Raw genomic sequence first — 18,909 nt, 5'->3', positions numbered from 1 at the left:
AATCGGGCTGCGAACCTTAAGGTCAGTGGTTCGAAACTACCAGCCGCTCCACGGGAGAAAGATGAGGCTTTCTACTCCCGTAAAGATTTACACCGTCGGAAACCCTGTACAGGGTCGCTATGTGTCGGAACCGATTCGATGGCACTTAACAACAACAACAACAACAACAACCTCCATGAGTATAGGTCACGTTCATCAAATTGTAGGAAATTACCCTAATTTCCTTTATCCAAAAAAAACATTTTTTAAATTAATATTCCTCTAGTTGAGTTCTGATCATCAAGCTATCGTGGCTAGGTCAAATGGGTATTATCTGCAAGTTTGGGTGTTCTTGTGCATCTCCACTCACTTCATATCAGCTGGAGGCTTCACTCTCAGCTCTAGCCCTCTGTGGCTATGTCCTTGTCCATGGGTTTAGGTGTCCCCAGGTCTCACCACACTTTGCACCAATCAGTCTCTCTCTCATCTCTAGGTCAACAGGAGTCACTGGAACGTAGTTGAACTCAGCCCATTTCTTCATTGCTGCTTTCCCCCTCTTCTACTCACCAGTAGACCAATGTGGTTGTCAGAAAGCTTACATGCCTGCTCATATGTTCCCTTTGAGTTTTAGTCTTAGAAAGGGGATTCATTAAGCTTTTCATTGGCTACTCTTCAGAAGTAATTCACCAGGGCTTTTTTCTAGTCTTAGTTTGGAAGCTTCACTGAAACATCTCCACTCGGTTTAACTCTGCTAGCATTTGAAAAACTGGTGGCATAACTTCCAGTATCACAGCAACACACAAGTGGACAAAGTATGAGAAACTGACAAATACCTTACATATCATATATGAGTATACGTGAATAAAATGATTTGCTACAGGGACAATGATATGTATTCCCAAAACTGTCTTCTATGTTGTCATGTAATTAGACTACATATCCCAACATTTCTTTTAGATAACTTGAAATGACTGAGTTATAACAATTGAATACTATCAGAAGTGATATGTTCCACTTCCAAACATAGCTCATAAAATTCATTAAAGACATTTCTCATTCTCCCTCCAGTGTACTTGTTGTTAGGTGTCATCAAGTCAGTACCGACTCATAGAGACCCAGTGCACAACAGAATGAAACACTAGCTGGTTCTGGGCCAGCCTCACAATTGTTGCTACTCTTGAGGCCATTGATGCTGCCACTCTGCCAATGCATCTCACTGGGGGACTTCCTCTTTTTCTCTGACCCTCCACTTTACTAAACATTATATCCTTCTCCAGTGATCGGTCCCTCCTGATACTATGTCCAAATTATGAAAGACAAAGTGTGGCCATCCTGGCTTTCAAAGAGCACTCTGGCTATACATCTAACAACACAGATCTATTTGTTCTTTTGGCAGTTCATGGCACTTTCAATATTCTTATCCAACACCATAATTCAAATGTTTCAATTCTTCTGCAGTCTTCCTTATTCATGATCTGACTTTTGCATGCATATGAAGTAATTGAAAATACCATGACTTGGTTCCGGCACACCTTAGTTCTCAAACTGACATCTTTACTCTTCAACACTTTAAAGAGGTCTTGTGCAGCAGATTTTTCCAATGCAATATGAAGTTTGATTTCTTGACTGCTGCTTCCATGAGTGTTGATCCAAGCAAAATGAAGCCATTGACAACTTTAATTTCTTTTCTATTGATATGGATGTTTTTTATTGGTCCAGTGGTGAGGATTTTTATTTTCTTTATATTGAGCTGCAACTGATACTGAAGGCTGTAGTCTTTGATCTTCATCAATAAGTATTTTAAGCCTTCTTGGCTTTCATTAAACAAGGCTGTATCATCTACATATCGCAGACTGTTAATGAGCCTATCTCCAATCCTGATAGCATGGTTTTTTTTGTGTGTGTGTTTTTTTTTTCCATATAATCCAGGTTCTCTGGTTATTTCCTCAACATACAGAATGAATAAATATAGTGAAAGACTACAACCTTGATACACACTTTTCCTAATTTTAACCCATTTGGTGTTCCCTATTTGAACAACTGCCTCTTGATCTGTGTACAGTTTCCACATGAGAACAATTAATTGTCCAGAATTCTCATAGTTGGCAATGTTGTCCGAAGTTTGTCACATTCCACAATCAAAAGCCTTTGCATAGTCAATAAAGCATAAGTAAATATCTTTCTGGTATTTTCTACTTTCAGCCAAAATCCATCTGCTGTGAGCAATGACATCCCTCCATTCAACATCCTCTTCTGAATCTAGCTTGAACCTCTGAAAGTTCTCTGTCAATGTATGGTTGCAGCCATTTCTGTATTACCTCTAATAAAATTTTACTTGCATGAGATATCAATGATATTTTCCATTGGTTTCCATATTTACTTGAGTCACCTCTCTTTTGAATGGGCACCAATACAGCTCTCCTCCAGTCAGTTGGCCAAGTAGTTTTCTTCCACATTTCTTGGCATAGATGAGTGAGTGCCTCGAGTACCGCATCACTTTGTTGACAGAATTCAATTTGTATTCCATCAATTCCTGGTGACTTGTTCTTTGCCAATGACTTCAATGCACCTTGGACTTCTTTCTTCAGGATCATTGGCTCTAGATCATATACTACCTCTTGAAATGATTGAACATAGACCATTTCTCTTTGGTATAATGACTCTGATTATTCCTTCCAGCTTCTTTTGATGCTTTCCTCATCATTCAATATTTTGTCCATGTTACGTGCCGAGGAATCGGTTCTGACTCATAGTGACCTTATACAGGGTTTCCAAGGCTATAAATCTTTACAGGAGTAGAAAGCCTTATCTTTCTTCTGTGGAACAGTTGGTAGTTTCAAATTGCTGACCCTGAGGTTCACAGCCCGATTCGTAACCACTACGCTACCAGAGCTCCTTAGAATCCTTCAATACTGCAATTGAGGTTTGAATTTTTTCTTCAGTTCCCTCAGCTTGAGGAATGTTGAGTGTGTTCTTCCCTTTTGATTTTTTAACTGTAGGTCTTTGCACATTTTGTTAAAATATTTGACTTTGTCTTCTCGAGCTGACCTTTGAAATTTTTTGTTCAGCTCTTGTATCTCCTCTCACTTTTTCCATTTGCTTTAGCATCTCTATTCTGGAGAGCAAATTTCAGTCTCTTCTGATGTGCATTTTGGTCTTCTCCTTCTTGCTTTTCTTCTTAATGACCTTTTACTTTCTTCCTGTATGATGTTCTTGATGTCTCCCCACAACTCTGATCTTCGGTCTTTAGTGTCTAATGTATCAAATCTGTTCTTCTGACAATCTCTAAATTCAGGTGGGATATATTCAAGGTCATAGTTTGGCACTCATGGACTTGTTTTCATTCTCTTCAGCTTCAGCTTGAATTTACATATGAGCAATTGATGGTCTGTTCCAGAGTCTGCCAGATGATTTGGAACTTTTCCACTGTCTCTTTCCGCAGACATAATCAATTTGATTTCTGTGTATTCCATCTGGTGAGGTCCTAGTGTATAGTTGTCTCTTAAGCTGTTTAGAAAAGATACTTGTAATGAAGAATTCATTGATCTTGTAAAAATCATGTGATCTCCAGCATCGTTTCAATCACCAAGGCCGTATTTTCCAACGACTGATCCATCCTATTTGTTTCCAAACTTCTGCATTCCAATTGCCAGTAATTATGAACACATCTTCATTGCATGCTTGATCAATTTCAGACTTTAGAAATTGGTAGAATTCTTCAATGTCATCCTCTCTTTGGAATGCATTTACTCATAGAATCCTCCAATATTGCAAGTTGAGGCTTGAATTTTTTTTTCAGTTTCCTCAGTTTGAGAAATGGTGAGTGCACTTCTTTGTTTTCTAACTCTAAATCTTTGCACAGTTCATTATAATATTTGACTTTGTCTTCTTAAGCTCCCCTTTAAAATGATCTATTCAGTTATTTTACCTCCTCATTTCTTTTGTTTGCTTTAACATCTCTATGCTAAAGAGCAAGTTTCAGAGAAATGTATATCAGAAGAGTCTGATATACATTTTGGTGTTTTCCTTTCTTTCTTTTTTCTAAGTGACCTTTTGCTTTCTTCCTATATGATGTACTTGATGTCATCCCACAACACTTCTGGTCTTTGGTCTTTAGTGTCTGCTTCAGATTTTAGCGTCTAGTTCATCAAATATGTGCTTCGGATGAGCTCTAAATTTAGGTGAGATATATTCAAAGTTGTATTTTGGCTAAATGGACTTGTTTTAATTTTCTTTAGCTTCAGTCTGAATTTGCATATGAGAAATAGATGGTCTGTTCCACAGTCTTCCCCGGACCTTGTTTTGGCTGATGATACGGAACTTTTCCACCGTCTCTTTCCACAGATGTAGTCAATTTAATTTCTGTGCATTCCATCTGTTAAGGTCCATGTGTAGAGTCGACTTTTATGTTGTTTATAAAAGGCATGCCTAGAACTCCAAAATAGATTTCCAAGATTGTACTGTCTATTTAAACTACCATTTTTCCTTAAAATAATTTTTGCTAATTACCACTGTCAGTGTGCACAGAGCATTTTAGTTATTAGGGTAAAAATATTATCAAGAGAATAAAAGAACAAACCACAGAGTAAAAAGAGTCCAGTTTGAAAAACAGGGTGACCAGGGACAGGTGACTTGGCCATTCTGAACTTTATCTATTAAAAGTGGAAAAAATGTATTTACAGAATTGTTGTACAAATTTAATGAGATGACCTATAAATGGTGATAACAAAATGGCATTCTGATGATGGTGCTAAACACATTTACATTGAAATAATAACTGTTATATTGCCTTTTTCCCTTTATTTTGCTGCTATCTTCTCTAAAAATATACCCTGTGGTCTACTCAACATGATCAAATTCTACTATCATAAAGACAATCTCAAATTTGACCTGTTTTGTGGATTTTCTTGAGTCACTCCACCTCTATGGGCATTTTGATCACTAAACTTATTTAGTCTTATATTATGCTAAATTTTCCTTTTCTTCCATGTGTATTAATTGTTTGTAAGTAGACCTCAAATAAATAAGATCTTGCTTTACAATATGAAGTCCTGTTGTGGCCAATGGCCTGAAAGGTTTTTTGAACCACAAGGCTGACTGTTCAAACTTACCATCCACTTCTCAGAAACCCTATATAGGGTCGCTATGTATAGGAACCAATTCAATGGCACTTAACAAAAACAATTTTACAAAATATAAGGTATTTCTTAGAGTTTTACCTGTAGCCTTGGTTGTTGGCTTTTCATCTGTATTTCTTTTATTTGACTTGTCTAGTATCCTTCCCTCTTTAGTAATAAGCAGTATTTTGATTCATTCTGCTCCCCCTTAATCTCTGTAGTCTATCAATTCCACTTGACCCCATATACTATGTGTAGGAAAAATCACATGACTGAATTCTTGCCAATTTGAGTAATCCATTCCTACAAAGAGATTCATAATGGGCTTATAACCCAATTAAAGTACCAATATTCCTGTTGGAACAACTGAGAGACAGTAACTCTTTTAGAGGAATTACTATGCAGAATTATATAAATGAGAGCAATGTTTCCATCTTGTAAAAATATATATATTGCAAATCAAGCTAGCCATGAAAAAAGTAGAGAGAAGTGAATGACAGACTTAGTCTTGATGACATAGTTTGGACTCCTGATCTCTCATCTAGGAAAGTCATCTACAGACTTTTCAGTCTCAATTCTTTTTTACTTAAGTGAATTTTCTGGTTTTTTATTGCTGTTGTTGTTTCTGATAAACAAAAAATAATTGTTCATTACAGATGTGTACATTAAGCATACTGGTATTTTTCTAGCTTATTGACAATGAGATTTGTATTGTAAAAAAATGTGAAATGCATAACATGGGCCCCTTCTTACTATTAGAGGGTAAAAAATACACAAAACTAAACCATAAGCATTTTAGTGACATATAAATTTCATTATTTTTTGTACTTAAATAAACACATATTTTCATAATAACTTTAAAAATTTTAAAAGAGCACTTCTGTATTCCAATCTGTAAAAAATATTTTCATTATGTTTATTATAAAAATATAAATGTTTCCACTACAAATCATTTTACATTAGTAAGAGGCCATCTACAATTGCACAACATAAACTAAATGAATAATGTTTTGAAAATACAAGTTTAAAGTAAATACATATTGCTAATGATATCACATTTATACATGACTTAATTGTTGCTTAATACTGGATACACTGGGTAAGTTAACAGAAATAAATAATATATGTAAATTAAACTTGAAATATAAAACAGATAATATGGTACCTATTATCATGAAGGAGTTGTGGTTTCATGTTTATTGGAAGTCAATGCAATTCCTGTACAAAGAGATGGCCACAAGCATTCTAGTACCTCTACTCCACAGTTTAGAATCATACATTGTTATGTTTACATATGTACAGGGTAAAAACTGTGTAAAGTAAATTTATAAGTGGTCTGGTAGAAAAGTATTGAAGTATGGAAAGTAATATATTATGTATGCAACCTCTACATTCAGAAGAAAAACAGCCAAAATAAATGAAATAGATTCAACAAATCCTCAACTTCAGTGAGTTTATGAAATGTACAGATGTTGTTAAGCATGCTTAAAATAGTACCTGAAATAGTAAACACAGGTCTGGGAGAAAATGAGGTCACAGTCAGGTTTAAATGTCAATTTAACTAATGACAACACAAAATAAAAAAATTACCACTTGCTATCAGGTTTAAGTAAATTCTGTGGTTAATTTTATAATACCATATATCTTTTATTTTAAGTTTATGCTGCTGTTTATCCAGCAGAGGATTCTAGTCGGTTGATTTGACTAAAAGAAATATTTCCAGAATATGAGAAACAATTTCATACCTGAAGGGAGACAATTTAAGCATCAGTACACTTACACTTGAGTAAATTTGCAACAGATTTTGTTGTTTTCAAGTGCCATGGAGTGGGCAACTCATGGCAACAGATTAGGATTTGTGAATTTCAAACTGTGATTGTGGAGAGTATTTCATCAGTGTTCTCTTTTGCATAAAAAAATATAGGTTATAACATTGTTTTATCCATTTTATTCTTGTGTCATATGCATTTCCTGAACCCATGAAATGATCACTATATTAGCATTAGAAAGAGTATGTTGTTGTTGTTAAAGTGTCATGGAGTCGATTCTGACCCATAGCGAACCTGTATAGGATTTCCAAGGAGCAGTTGGTGATTTTGAACCACTGACCTTGCTGTTCATATGATTTTGTAGTCTGAAAGATTAGCCCATGAGATCCAGTTAATACACTGCTTTAGAATATGTTAGTAAATATTTCTTCACCAGATGAATTCTTACAAATATTACTATATATGTTCAGAATTGGTTTCTATGAAATAGTAAGTATAAATTCCTGATGTGAGAGATTTCTTCACTGCCTAAATACTCTTATTATTTTCCAGATGACTGGATATTTTAAGTTGGTATTCTCAATACATGTAAAAATATTCAATGCTTATAAGCATAAATCTTACAGCAAAATTACCATTTCAGTGGAAGACTCTTAAAGATAATAGTACCTGATACTGATGACCACAATGTTTAATTAGTTGACCCCAAGCCCCAGTGATGTATGTAAATAGTTCAGTTACCTTCATTTCCTATAAACACTTTAGCATATTAAAACAAAGATACTCTGTCTTTTAAAGCCAGGCAGCAAGTGATTCTTCATTCATGCATTGGTGTATTGGTCAAGCTACAATATAAATAGTATTCCAATGTAGCAATTCTCTCATCAGGAACTCTCAATGGATCCTTCAAAAATGGAGGGGGCTGATGGTTTGTTAAGCACCAGAACAGAGCAGGTATGTCATCTGGTTGAGAATCCATTGCATACAAGCTGGCATATTACACTTATTTAGGAGCATACTGTATGTACTTAATGAAGAGAGAGAAAAAATGGATGAAATAATTCTGACTCTGAAAGATTTGGTTAGTATATGAACAGGGAAAGGGGGTGGTTTTTTCCTATGGATGCATATGAGTAGATGGGTCAAAAAATCTGGAAACAAAGCCATCATTCTCTATGTTTAGCTAATCATGTTTCCTAGTACTGACAATTTGAGAAAGCCTTTGGCACTTGGCTGTAGCAAATCCAAATTAAATCATCAAGGCATAAATATAAAACAAAACAAAACAAAATAAATAAGCATTTGCTTTAAAAAAAATAAAAGACACATTTTTACATGGTAATACTTAAGGAAGCTAACAATTTAAAAATGTGTAGTACTTAAAACAACTACTTCATCTCTATATACTTTTAACAAATATAAGAGAATAATACAATGAAAAGGTAGTAAATATGGCCAGATAGCTTGAGGTACGAATCCCTCTGTTTTGTTTGCTTTAAAAGAAAGAAAATACCTGTTGCAGATTTCTTTTGTGTATAAAAATATTGCAAGTCTTTTCTTTTGTGGCTATTACTAAAAAAAGCCACACTTTTGTTCTTCCATTTGTTTTGTTTTTATGGTAGTTTGTGATCAATGGCTCTATGTTAGTTCTCCATTTCACACTGAAGAATTTGTTATTTAATCCATTCTCTAGCATAATAAGCAAATACAAAACAACATACTCCCACCCACACATCCACTAAATGATAGGGGAAAATAAAGAGTTTTTCTATTTCATTTTAAGGCATTTGTACTCATTATCTGAGTGTCTAATGGGTCTGGAACTTTCACCAGGATCACCAACATTATCATCTGTGATGTTGCATCCTCCACAGCCACCATCTTCAGCGCGAAGGAGCACTTTACACTGGAACCGGACCATTCTTTGATTGTGTTTCTAGAGCTTTAATGCTACTGATGATCTTCTTCTGTGGTCCAACCACAGTGACGCCAACTTTTTTCATGTCACTGTACAAAAAGAGAAAATATCTGCTGAGAATTATAGTACGTTACAGATGATATCAATAGAAGGTTCCCAACTAATAATATTTTCACACTCATATAGCCAGTGTGTTGGATACAATTTTCTGATATTTGCATTATAAAGTATTATATTCTGATCAATACAACTTTATTCTGTGGAGTCCTGGTTTGATGCTGTAGGATGAGAACTGGACCAAAAGATCCATTTGAACGGCAAGGTTGGAAGTTCAAACTCAACAGTTACTTTTTGGTAACCCTATACATAGTTGTTATGAGTTGGAAACAACTGGAAGGCACTTCACAACAACAATGGCATTCTGCAGAAGCATACAAATGGTTACTGATTTTTTGCAGGGCTTTATCCCCTCCCTTTGAATCTCCAGTCAGTTCCGGCAGGGCCAACTCAGGAAACGATCAGCAGTTCTGGAGTTTGCCCTGCTTAAACTGAGTCAGATGTGACACTGATTTAGTTTCTGCTCTCAAGTCTACATTTGACATAGTTTTTTTTATTTTTCACTCAAGAATCTGTTAACTTTAATTTTTTATCTCTTGAAACGCTCTAAGATACTGGAACTGTCATATAGGACATTTGACTACCCTGAGACCATGGTTTGGAAAGGCTATATGAATGAAGTTATCGTGAACCCTCCATACCAGATCAGCCCACCTGTGAGCTTCAGTTAACAACAACACTAGAGTTGAACAATCGTTTACCCCAGCTTAAAGTCTTAAACCACAATGTTGTAATGAGTAGTAAATTGTGGTTTTAGCTTCTAAGTTTTGGGGCAGTCTGTTAAGCAGTCATACATAATTGGAACAATCTCTTTAAAGAATAAAGTTTATCAGTATTCTTTCAAAGAAAGAAAACATGAGAACTATATATCTTTATTTATCATGGATATTAATTTTCAGATTGTTCAAAATCAGAAACCAGGTATCATACAAGTGACTATAATTCCAAAAGGACTATCAAATAGGTAAAAATGACTTAGAGAAATATGTGCAAAATTAACTATTCTTGCTTCTATTAACTATGCCATAACTTCAACTCATTCAAGTCTTTCATCGAATACCACTCCCTTATGAGACTTTCCCTGACCTACCTTTTTAATATGGTAAAATGCAAATACATATCTGCATTTCCTATCCCCTTCCTTGTTCTGTGCTTTTCCGAAGCACTTATCACCATCCTAATTATTGCCTTCCTCTCTAAATGATTTTCTCTATTCTTTATCTTGTGCCACTAGAAGGTAAACTCCATATGAGCAGGCATAGTTGTCTGCTTTGTACTCTGTTTAATAACAGCACCCTGTTCAATGTACATTTACTAAAATAATAATTAATTGTCCAAAACATATTTTCCAGGGAAGTAAAGTATCAATTATCAAGGAGGTTCAGACAAATTGATAAATAAAACACACACCAATACACACAGAAGTTTTTTCTTTATGTTGCTGTTGTTAGGTGACATCTAGTTGTCAACTCTATGGATGACAGAAGGGAACACTGAGACATCTGTGCCATCCTCACAATCATTCCTGTGTTTATTTATAGCAATCATAAAGAAAGATATGAAAAACTTAGTTCAACTGCTGAGATATTGTCTAATTCCTTAAGGAATGAGAATCCAAGTAGTAAAGGTGTTTAATAGGTAATAGGTTAGTCTTTAGGAAGTAATTTACAGATTATTTTAGCATGTGCCACTTAATTAACATAGTGTAGTGCTGGAGGATAAGCACTTGGCTGCTCACCACAAGTGATGCTAACCAGCTTCTCCTTGGAAACCTCATACAAGGTTTCTATAATCAGAATAATTTGATGGTACTTAACAACAGCACAACAGTCAAGACCATGTTGCATGTTAATCATGTGGACTAAGAGTGAAGCTCCAGATAACTTGAAGATTTCCTCCTTGTTGTCATTCAAGGAGCTGTTAGCTTCTGTATGGACAATTTGTATCTTGCTTGGGGTCCTCTTTTATTTTTAGCTGCTTTCCCCTTCACTAGAAAGGCAAATAGATAAGTATCATGACATCAGGCTTACCACTCTCCCCATGTAACTGACTCTTCACTTTGAGTTGCTGTTACTTATCTCAGAGTCAACCACAACTCATGGTGACCCCATGCACAATGGGATGAAATTATACCTGGTTTTGCTTGCACCCTGTCCATGATTGGTTGCTAACATATACCTTTTAGGTTTATAGCTCTCCCTGCTTTCTGAGGATGTACTTACGATAGAATTTTGTTTTGTTTGTTTTTTTATATATTATAGCTCTATCTTTAAAAGGAAGAACATTTCCTCACTTGTACCCATGCTATACCAAAGTCAGATCATGAGTTTTGAGGGTGAAAACAGAACAAATTTCAATAGAGTTTCACTCTTTCTTTTTTTCTTCTTTCTTTAAGTTCTATATTGTATTTTTATGACTCCCTGACTTTTTTCTGTTTCTTCCATTTTTTCCTATCTATAAGATTAAAAAATAAAATGGTGGAGAAAACAGAAACAGTGTCCCAATAGAATATGCTAATTTTCTCTGTATGTGAATGAAGAAAAAGTCACTGTGCAAAAGTGCTGTTGTCACGTCAAAAGTGAAGTCGAATGTACTCTCATCCACAGACAGATGAAGAATATGGCTTCTAGCTCTGTACTTTCCAGTTCATAACTATTGTTCCTTGTGAATAAAGACTAAGGCAGACAATAATCATTATTCTATTTCTGTTGTTAAGTATGGTTGAGTCAGTGGTTCAAACCACGGATATGTGGTTCAAACCCTGTAATGCAGTGCATTTTCCTGCATCGCTACACCAGGACTTTAGGACTCTATCTCTAGTTATTTTTAAATTAGTGTCTTGGATCTGTGGGTGTAGGTATATGCTGATCTATCTGCAGAAGGGCATAGAGTCAAGGAGGGAGGAAGACACATCATGATACAAGGTATGATTCACAAAGAAACCCAGGGTCCAAAACAGCAACTGCTGTTGTTGTTAAGTGCCGTCGAATGGCTTCTGACCCATAGTAACCCTGTATAAGGTTTCTGAGGAGGGACTGGTAAGTCTGAACCACCAACTTTGGGGTTCAGACAAATTTTGCATTCCAGCCCATTAACCCACCGTACCACATCAAGACTCCAGAACAGTGATTAGAGGAGACAATAAATACATCAGAGGTCCAATTAAACATTTTAAAACATATTTATCCAAAATGTTTAAATTTGTTAGAAAGTTTAGAATCATTCAATCTTAATAAAATCTTTACTTACTCTGTGGAAATCTTGGCTATGGTGTCACAAGAACTGTACTCCACGCCCGTGAAGATGTCTTTGCACTGTGCTGTCCGAACACCATTAAGCCAGTCACTTGTAGTGCGAAAGGTAGTGATGTCGACATTGCTTTGGTCCAGAAGAAGGTTTGATGGCCTGCACAAAATGAAAACATCAAAGGGATAGAGATAAGGAGTCAGCAAAGTGGCTGTGTGTCAAAATTTGACACCAACACAGCAGGAACGTCCAGGCTTCATGTGGTGTCCCTATTTATTTGTGGAATTTATCTGCCAGGAAGCCTTCCTCTGTTCAAGCAGGAAGTTTGGAGGAATACTGTGTAATCACCTTGTCTGAGTACTCTCTACTGCTCCACTCACAACTGCTTTTAAAATCAGAGAAATACTGCCACTGAAAAGTACAAATACATTCATATGTATTTTATTATAATTTAATTTGTCTAACCATTAGCAAAGATGGTAGTAATTGAACTATACTTATAGCAGACATGACATATCCAATACTTTGCTGCATGTTTTGGAGATGGATTCATTTCCCAAAATTAAATACTGCCTATTGGAAGTTCATTTGTAGCTATTTAACAGGTTGCTGTCTGAAAAATGGTTTTAACAATCTAAACTATACTTATAGTAGGATATGTTAGCACAGATTTAAATAATATCAAAATATCAGTACAAATAAAAATTTAAAAAGGCAGAAATATGTAGATTAGGAACAATGAAAATTTTGCATAGCTGACAACATCAAATGGAGTTTATGACATAAGATAGATCGATTGATTGATCAATGTTGTTGTTAAATGTCATCAAGGTGGTGCCGACTCACAGTAACTCTATATAGGGTTTCTGAGGAATGGCTGGTGGGTTTGAACCACTGACCTTGTGGCTCAAACTTGACCTTGTGGTCAAGCATGTTATCCTGCAGTACCACATCAGGACTCCATTTATAGGTATGTTGTTGTTGTTGTTAAGTGCTGTCGAGTCGGTTCCCACCCATAGCAACCCTCTATAGGGTTTCCGAGGAGCAGCTGGTGACCTTGAACTGCCGACTTTGCAGTTCAAACGGCTTTGCGGTCTGGCACATAAACCCACAGCGCCACATATACACTGATAAGTGTTGCACAATTCAACCAGCATTAAAAAGGGCCTTCTAGAATTGTTTTAAGGAGCTCTGGTAGCGTAGTGGTTACGAATTGGGCTGCGAACCTTAAGGTCAGCAGTTCGAAACTACCAGCCGCTCTGCGGGAGAAAGATGAGGCTTTCTACTCCCGTAAAGATTTACACCCTCGGAAACCCTGTACAGGGTCGCTATGGGTCGGAACCGACTCGATGGCACTTAACAACAACAACAACAGAATTGTTTTAAAAACCTATTGACCTGATCATAAACTTCAGACCACCAACAAGATCTGCTTATTCAAAAGAATAGATGAAATGTAAAAGTTGAGACCACTTTTGAATCTCTGAAGAGTCAAACGAAGCAGTCTTTGGGGTTTTGTTGCTTTTCAGCTCACTGTTGTCATTAAGTGGTGCCAAATCAGTTCCAACTCATAAACCTGTATAGGGTTTCCAAGGAGTGGTTGGTAGGTTTGAACCATAGATCTTTTAGTTAGCAGTCCAATTAGTGATCATTTTATTTTCCCTTTGGCTCAAAGAATTGGAACCAGTTTCTAGGTGGATCATTGATGGTTCTGTTTTTTGGGGGTTTTTTAAATCTATTTTCTCCTAAGAAAAGGAGATTCAACATAAAGTACTTAATAAGACTCTTGTTTTCAGATGATTAATAACAACTGTTTTTTTTAAGTGCCTTCAAATTGGTTCAGATGCAGAAGGACCGTGTATAGGCTTTCTGAGGTGTAGCTAGTAGATTTGAACTGCTGACCTTATGGATAGCAGTTTGGTACTTATTCTACAGTGCAATACCAGAACTCCTTAGCAGCAACAACAACGATTATATTGAACACTCAGGAGCACTTCAAATGTACCAAGCACCAAGCAAAGTGTATTTCACAGATAAGAAGGGCCTTAAATCCTCATACCCAGTAGTCCCTGGGTGGCACAAAGTTAAGTACTCCATTTCTAATCTAAAAGTTGATATCTGAAACCCACTCAGAAGTGCCTTGAAAGAAAACGGAGATCTACTTCTGAAAGTTCACAGCCTTGAAAATTGTATGGTATGCCATTCTACTCTGTTCAAATGGGGTATGTCAGAATAGACATAATCCTCACACCATTAGTTAACTGACGCTGTTGTTACATGTCATCAAGTCAGTTCTGACCCATAGCGACCCTGTATAGGGTTTCCCAGGAGCCAATGGTGAGCTTGAACGGCAGACCTTAACAGTTCAACCCAACATTGCAGTCCAGGGCATTAACCCACAGCACCACACCAGAACTCTCCTACACAATTGATGGTGGTTGTGGTGGTGTGCCGTGGAGTCTGTTCTGACTCATAGTGAGCCTGTTCAGGGTTTCTGAGGCTGTAAATCTTCACTAGGGCAGGTCGTCTTTCACCCACCAAACGGCTGGTAGCTATGGATTGCTGACCTTGAAGCTAGCAGCCTGACACTGCCCTTTAGTAGATATGGAAGGAAAAGTTAGAAAGCTTAAATTATAATCTGAGTTCCCTCAGGAAAAAGAAAGCAGAGTTGGTATTAACTGAACCAAAAATCCAACACATTGCCATGCAGTAAAATCCAACTCATGACGACTCTGTGTGTTAAAGAGTGGAACTGCTCCATAGGGTTTTCTTGGTGTCAGTCTTCATGGAAACCGCTCAGCAGAACTTTCTTCAATGCTGCTGATGGATTGGTTCAAATTACCAACATTTAGATGAGTAGTTAAGAGTAAACCATCTGTGAAACTCAGAAATTAAGACACAAATTATTTTTTATGTCCAAGTCGATAAACACTGGACTGATAACTACAAAGTCAGTTGCTCAAACTCATGAGCTGTTCTTTGTAAATACTATGCAGGGTCGCTATGAATTGGAACTGATTTGATGGCACCTAACAACAACATATTAGGTAGGTGAAACTTCATATATAATTCATTTTTCCTATTTTCTCATAAGTTATTTGGGACCCATGATGTTGCTACTTTGATGTTTATACATTATGTAGTATAACTGTTAATTAAGTGTACAGATACTAGAACTATAAAGCCTGGGTTTAATCTTGGCTGTACTGCATATGAACTATATGACATTGAATGATTAACTCATCCTGTCTGATTTTTCGTTTGTTAAATGAGGATGATAACAATGATGCAGATCTCACAAAGATATTATAAAGAATAAATGAACACATGAATACTACTGACACATAAGAAGTGCTACCTGTTAGCTATTCATTATTCTGATATAAGGTAGTAGTAGATGTGGATAAGGTAGTAGAGGCATGGTTAAAGTTTTTAATATAGTACATTTAAGTTTATACAAAATGCTGGGTAAATAATTAACTTTTTTATCTTTTGGAAAAAAAAAAAAAGGTGAGAATTTTAGTTATATATTATGGAGTCCTGGTGGGGTGCTGTGGTTAATGCTCCAGACTGCAAAGCCATTTGAACTGCAAGGTCGGCAGTTCAAGCTCACCAGCCACTCCTCGGAAACCCTATACAGGGTCGCTATGGGTCAGAACCAACTTAATGGCACTTAACAACAACAACATTATGTACATAGAATCCTGGTGTGGTGCTGCTATTGTTGTTGTTAAGTGCCATTGAGTTAGTTCCGACCCACAGCAACACTGTATAGGCTTTTCAAGGAGCAGATGGTGAACTTGATCTGCCGACCTTACAGTTCAAATGACTTTGTAGTCCAGTGTGTTAACCCACAGTGACGCAATCTTAGTTCCCACTGAACAGCAAGGTCAGTTTGAAGTGCAAGGTCAGGAGATCAAATCCACCAGATGCTATTTGTAAACCATAAACATGGTCCCTGTGAGTCTTAACCGACTACAAGGCACTAAACTACAAGAACAATTATGTATATGTATATGGACTCCTGGTAGTGTAGTGGTTACGAATCGGACTGTGAACCACAAGGTCAGCAGTTCAACTACCAGCTGTTCCGTGGGAGAAAGATGAGGCGTTCTGTTCCCGTAAAGATTTACATACTCTGAAACCCTGTACAGGGTCGCTATGGGTCGGAACCGGCTCCACGGCACATAACAACAACAACAACAACAATATGGACTCCTGGTATGGTACTGCAGGATAAACACTGTATTTCAAACTGCAAGGTCAGCAGTTTAAACCCACCAGCTGCTCCTCTCAAACACTACACTGGGTTTGCTATGAATTGGAACCAACTTGAAGGCACTTAACAATTATGCACATAATAAGGCAACAACCCAGTAAAGGAAGCATTATCAGGGACTGCCTAGGAATACTCATACCTTTTATATGCTAACATTAATTCAATAGCCAATGCTCCTAAAAGGATATGATATTCTGCCTTCCATAATTTTTGTTTAGTTATTGAAATAAAGCATCCTCTTCACATCAAAATTGTATTTATCATAATCTAACCTTTTTTATGATTTGGAAAACACTTTCATATTTTTACTCTTTGAGATTTATCATTCATGTTTTGTTACATTGTTGTAACAAATGTTTGTTACATGAAAATGTTATATTACATGAACATATAATGTTTCATGTTTTGTTCATTGTTGTTACTATTGTGTATTGTGTGCTGTGCAGTCAGTTCTGACTCATGGCGACCCTATATAGGGTTTCCAAGGAGTGGTTAGTGGGTTTGAACCATTGACTGAACCAGTACAGTGCTTATCCTTAGCGCCACAGGAGGACTCCTTGTTATATTATAGTAGGAGTTTATTTGTATCTTCATTTCTTGAAACTTTTCAGAATTATTTCAATAACCCATACCATTAGGTATTTTAAAACTAGAACATCATGTTTCCCTATATTCTTAAAATGAATTAATATGCCTAAATGAACTCCACAACATCAGGAATTTAAATGCAAGATTTAGAATTGTCAGAAGATACCAAAACAAATGAAAAAGATATTGAAATGCATTTATTCTTATTTTAGAAACTAAGTTGACACTATTAGATTCTAATACCAATAATACTATTAGAAAAAGTATAATGAGAATGAAACAAACTATCCAGACATTATTAAACTTTATGGAGTTTTATGAGTATTCCTGGTACAGCAGTGGATTAAGCATTGGGCTGCTAATAACAAGTTCAGCATTTCAAATCCACCAGCTGCTCTGCAGTAGAAAGATGAGACTTCCTGTGCCCATAAATATTTATTCTCAGAAACTCAAAGGAAAAGTTCAAGCGTTAATAAAAGGCACTATAAGTCATAATGGGCAATACTGAAGTGTTTGGTTTAGTATTTATTGCACTTTATGTACGAATAACAACTTTTGGATGTCTACTAGGATATATGGTAGAGCTCATACTTTAAATGAAGAAGCCATACATTTGCAAACTCTACCTCTTCACTTCAAGGAGCTCTGGTAGTGTAGTGGTTATGAGTAAAGCTGTTAACTTCACAGTCAGCAGTTCGAAACTACTGATAATTTCACTTCAGAAAGATGAGGCTTTCTGCTCCAATAAAGATTTACAGCCTCGGAAACCCTATGCAGGGTTATTATGAGTTGGAACTGACTCCACGGCACACCACCACCACCACCACCACCACCACCTCTTCACTTTAAAAGTATGAAGGACCAAATCCCAGGACATTTATTCAGAATATTTATGAAGTGTGTCTAATAGTAAAATTCAACTTTTTTTTGTTTGTTTTCAACTCATAATGGCTTGTATTTTCTAACTCAAAATAAAGCCATATTAAAAAAAATTAAAGAAAACTAGCATAAGCAAGTTGAAATAGAACAGGACATGCGGATTAGAGATTAGAGTGACCCCAACTGAGTTTTTATGTTTATTGCTTGGATCAAAGTACAATCAAGACCAAAAAAAAAAGACCTAATTTTAATTTGGGAGGTTGGTACTATTACTTCTGAGGTCTCTCCAATTCACTCTCTAACATACAAGGCCCATGATTAACTGTGAGTTTAAGATTCATTGTTGTCATTAAGTGCCATCAAGTCAATTAAGATTCATAGCAACTCTATATATGTTTTCCAAGGAGTAGTTTAATGGGTTTGAACTGCTGACCTTGTGGTTTGCCATCTGGTGCTGATCCTACAGTGCCACACCAGGTTCTAGCAAATCTATATTATGCCCCAGAACAGTATGTTGTTGTTAAGAGCACATAAGAAAAATGTACACTATTTTATTTTATTGACTTAGTGAAAATTATCAAATTTCAAAAACTTGATAATGTATATAATGTTAATGCTAAGCTTTGGGAGAAAAATGACAATATGTCATCTTTCATCTCTCTCTCTCTCTCTTTTTTTCACTCTGTGAAAGATATACAGCAAAAATTAATTCCCTCCTTACCATGATCATTTGTGAAGTAAGGGACAGATGAGAGTGAAGAATTTATTTCAACCTTTTTTCTAATAAACAATTTCACTCCTTTTTACCTCAAGTGTTTGAAATATAAATGAGAATTTTAGAGTTTTATAATGTGCATTTATGAGCTATGGTTTCCTTTTAACTCTCAGAAGTTTTTAAAAAATTAAAATAGAACACGAAAGGAGGCAGTACATTAATTTATAAACCAATCATATTCTTTACTTCAACCTATCTAGAATATTCTATAGTATAAATATAACATTTTATAAATTAGATAT

The 18,909-nt window shown here is 36.1% G+C and overlaps 1 protein-coding gene across 1 annotated transcript in view; it reads right to left on the bottom strand.

Annotated features, from left to right (window-relative positions):
• Positions 1-8,766: 8,766 nt before the first annotated feature.
• Positions 8,767-18,909, bottom strand: part of EPHA3 (EPH receptor A3) — a 542,876-nt gene continuing 532,733 nt past the window's right edge. Inside the window, exons 16-17 of the mRNA XM_006864655.1 lie at positions 12,150-12,305; positions 8,767-8,872 (exon numbers count right to left, since the gene is read on the bottom strand). Coding sequence (XP_006864717.1) covers positions 8,767-8,872; positions 12,150-12,305 — 262 coding nt within the window. The remainder of the gene's footprint in view (positions 8,873-12,149; positions 12,306-18,909) is intronic.

The sequence above is a fragment of the Chrysochloris asiatica genome, unplaced genomic scaffold (assembly GCF_000296735.1).
Source record: "Chrysochloris asiatica unplaced genomic scaffold, ChrAsi1.0 scaffold00068, whole genome shotgun sequence".
NCBI classification, from domain to species: domain Eukaryota; kingdom Metazoa; phylum Chordata; class Mammalia; order Afrosoricida; family Chrysochloridae; genus Chrysochloris; species Chrysochloris asiatica.
Note: the sequence above shows the minus strand (reverse complement) of the source record. Positions and strands in the feature narration are given on the sequence as shown.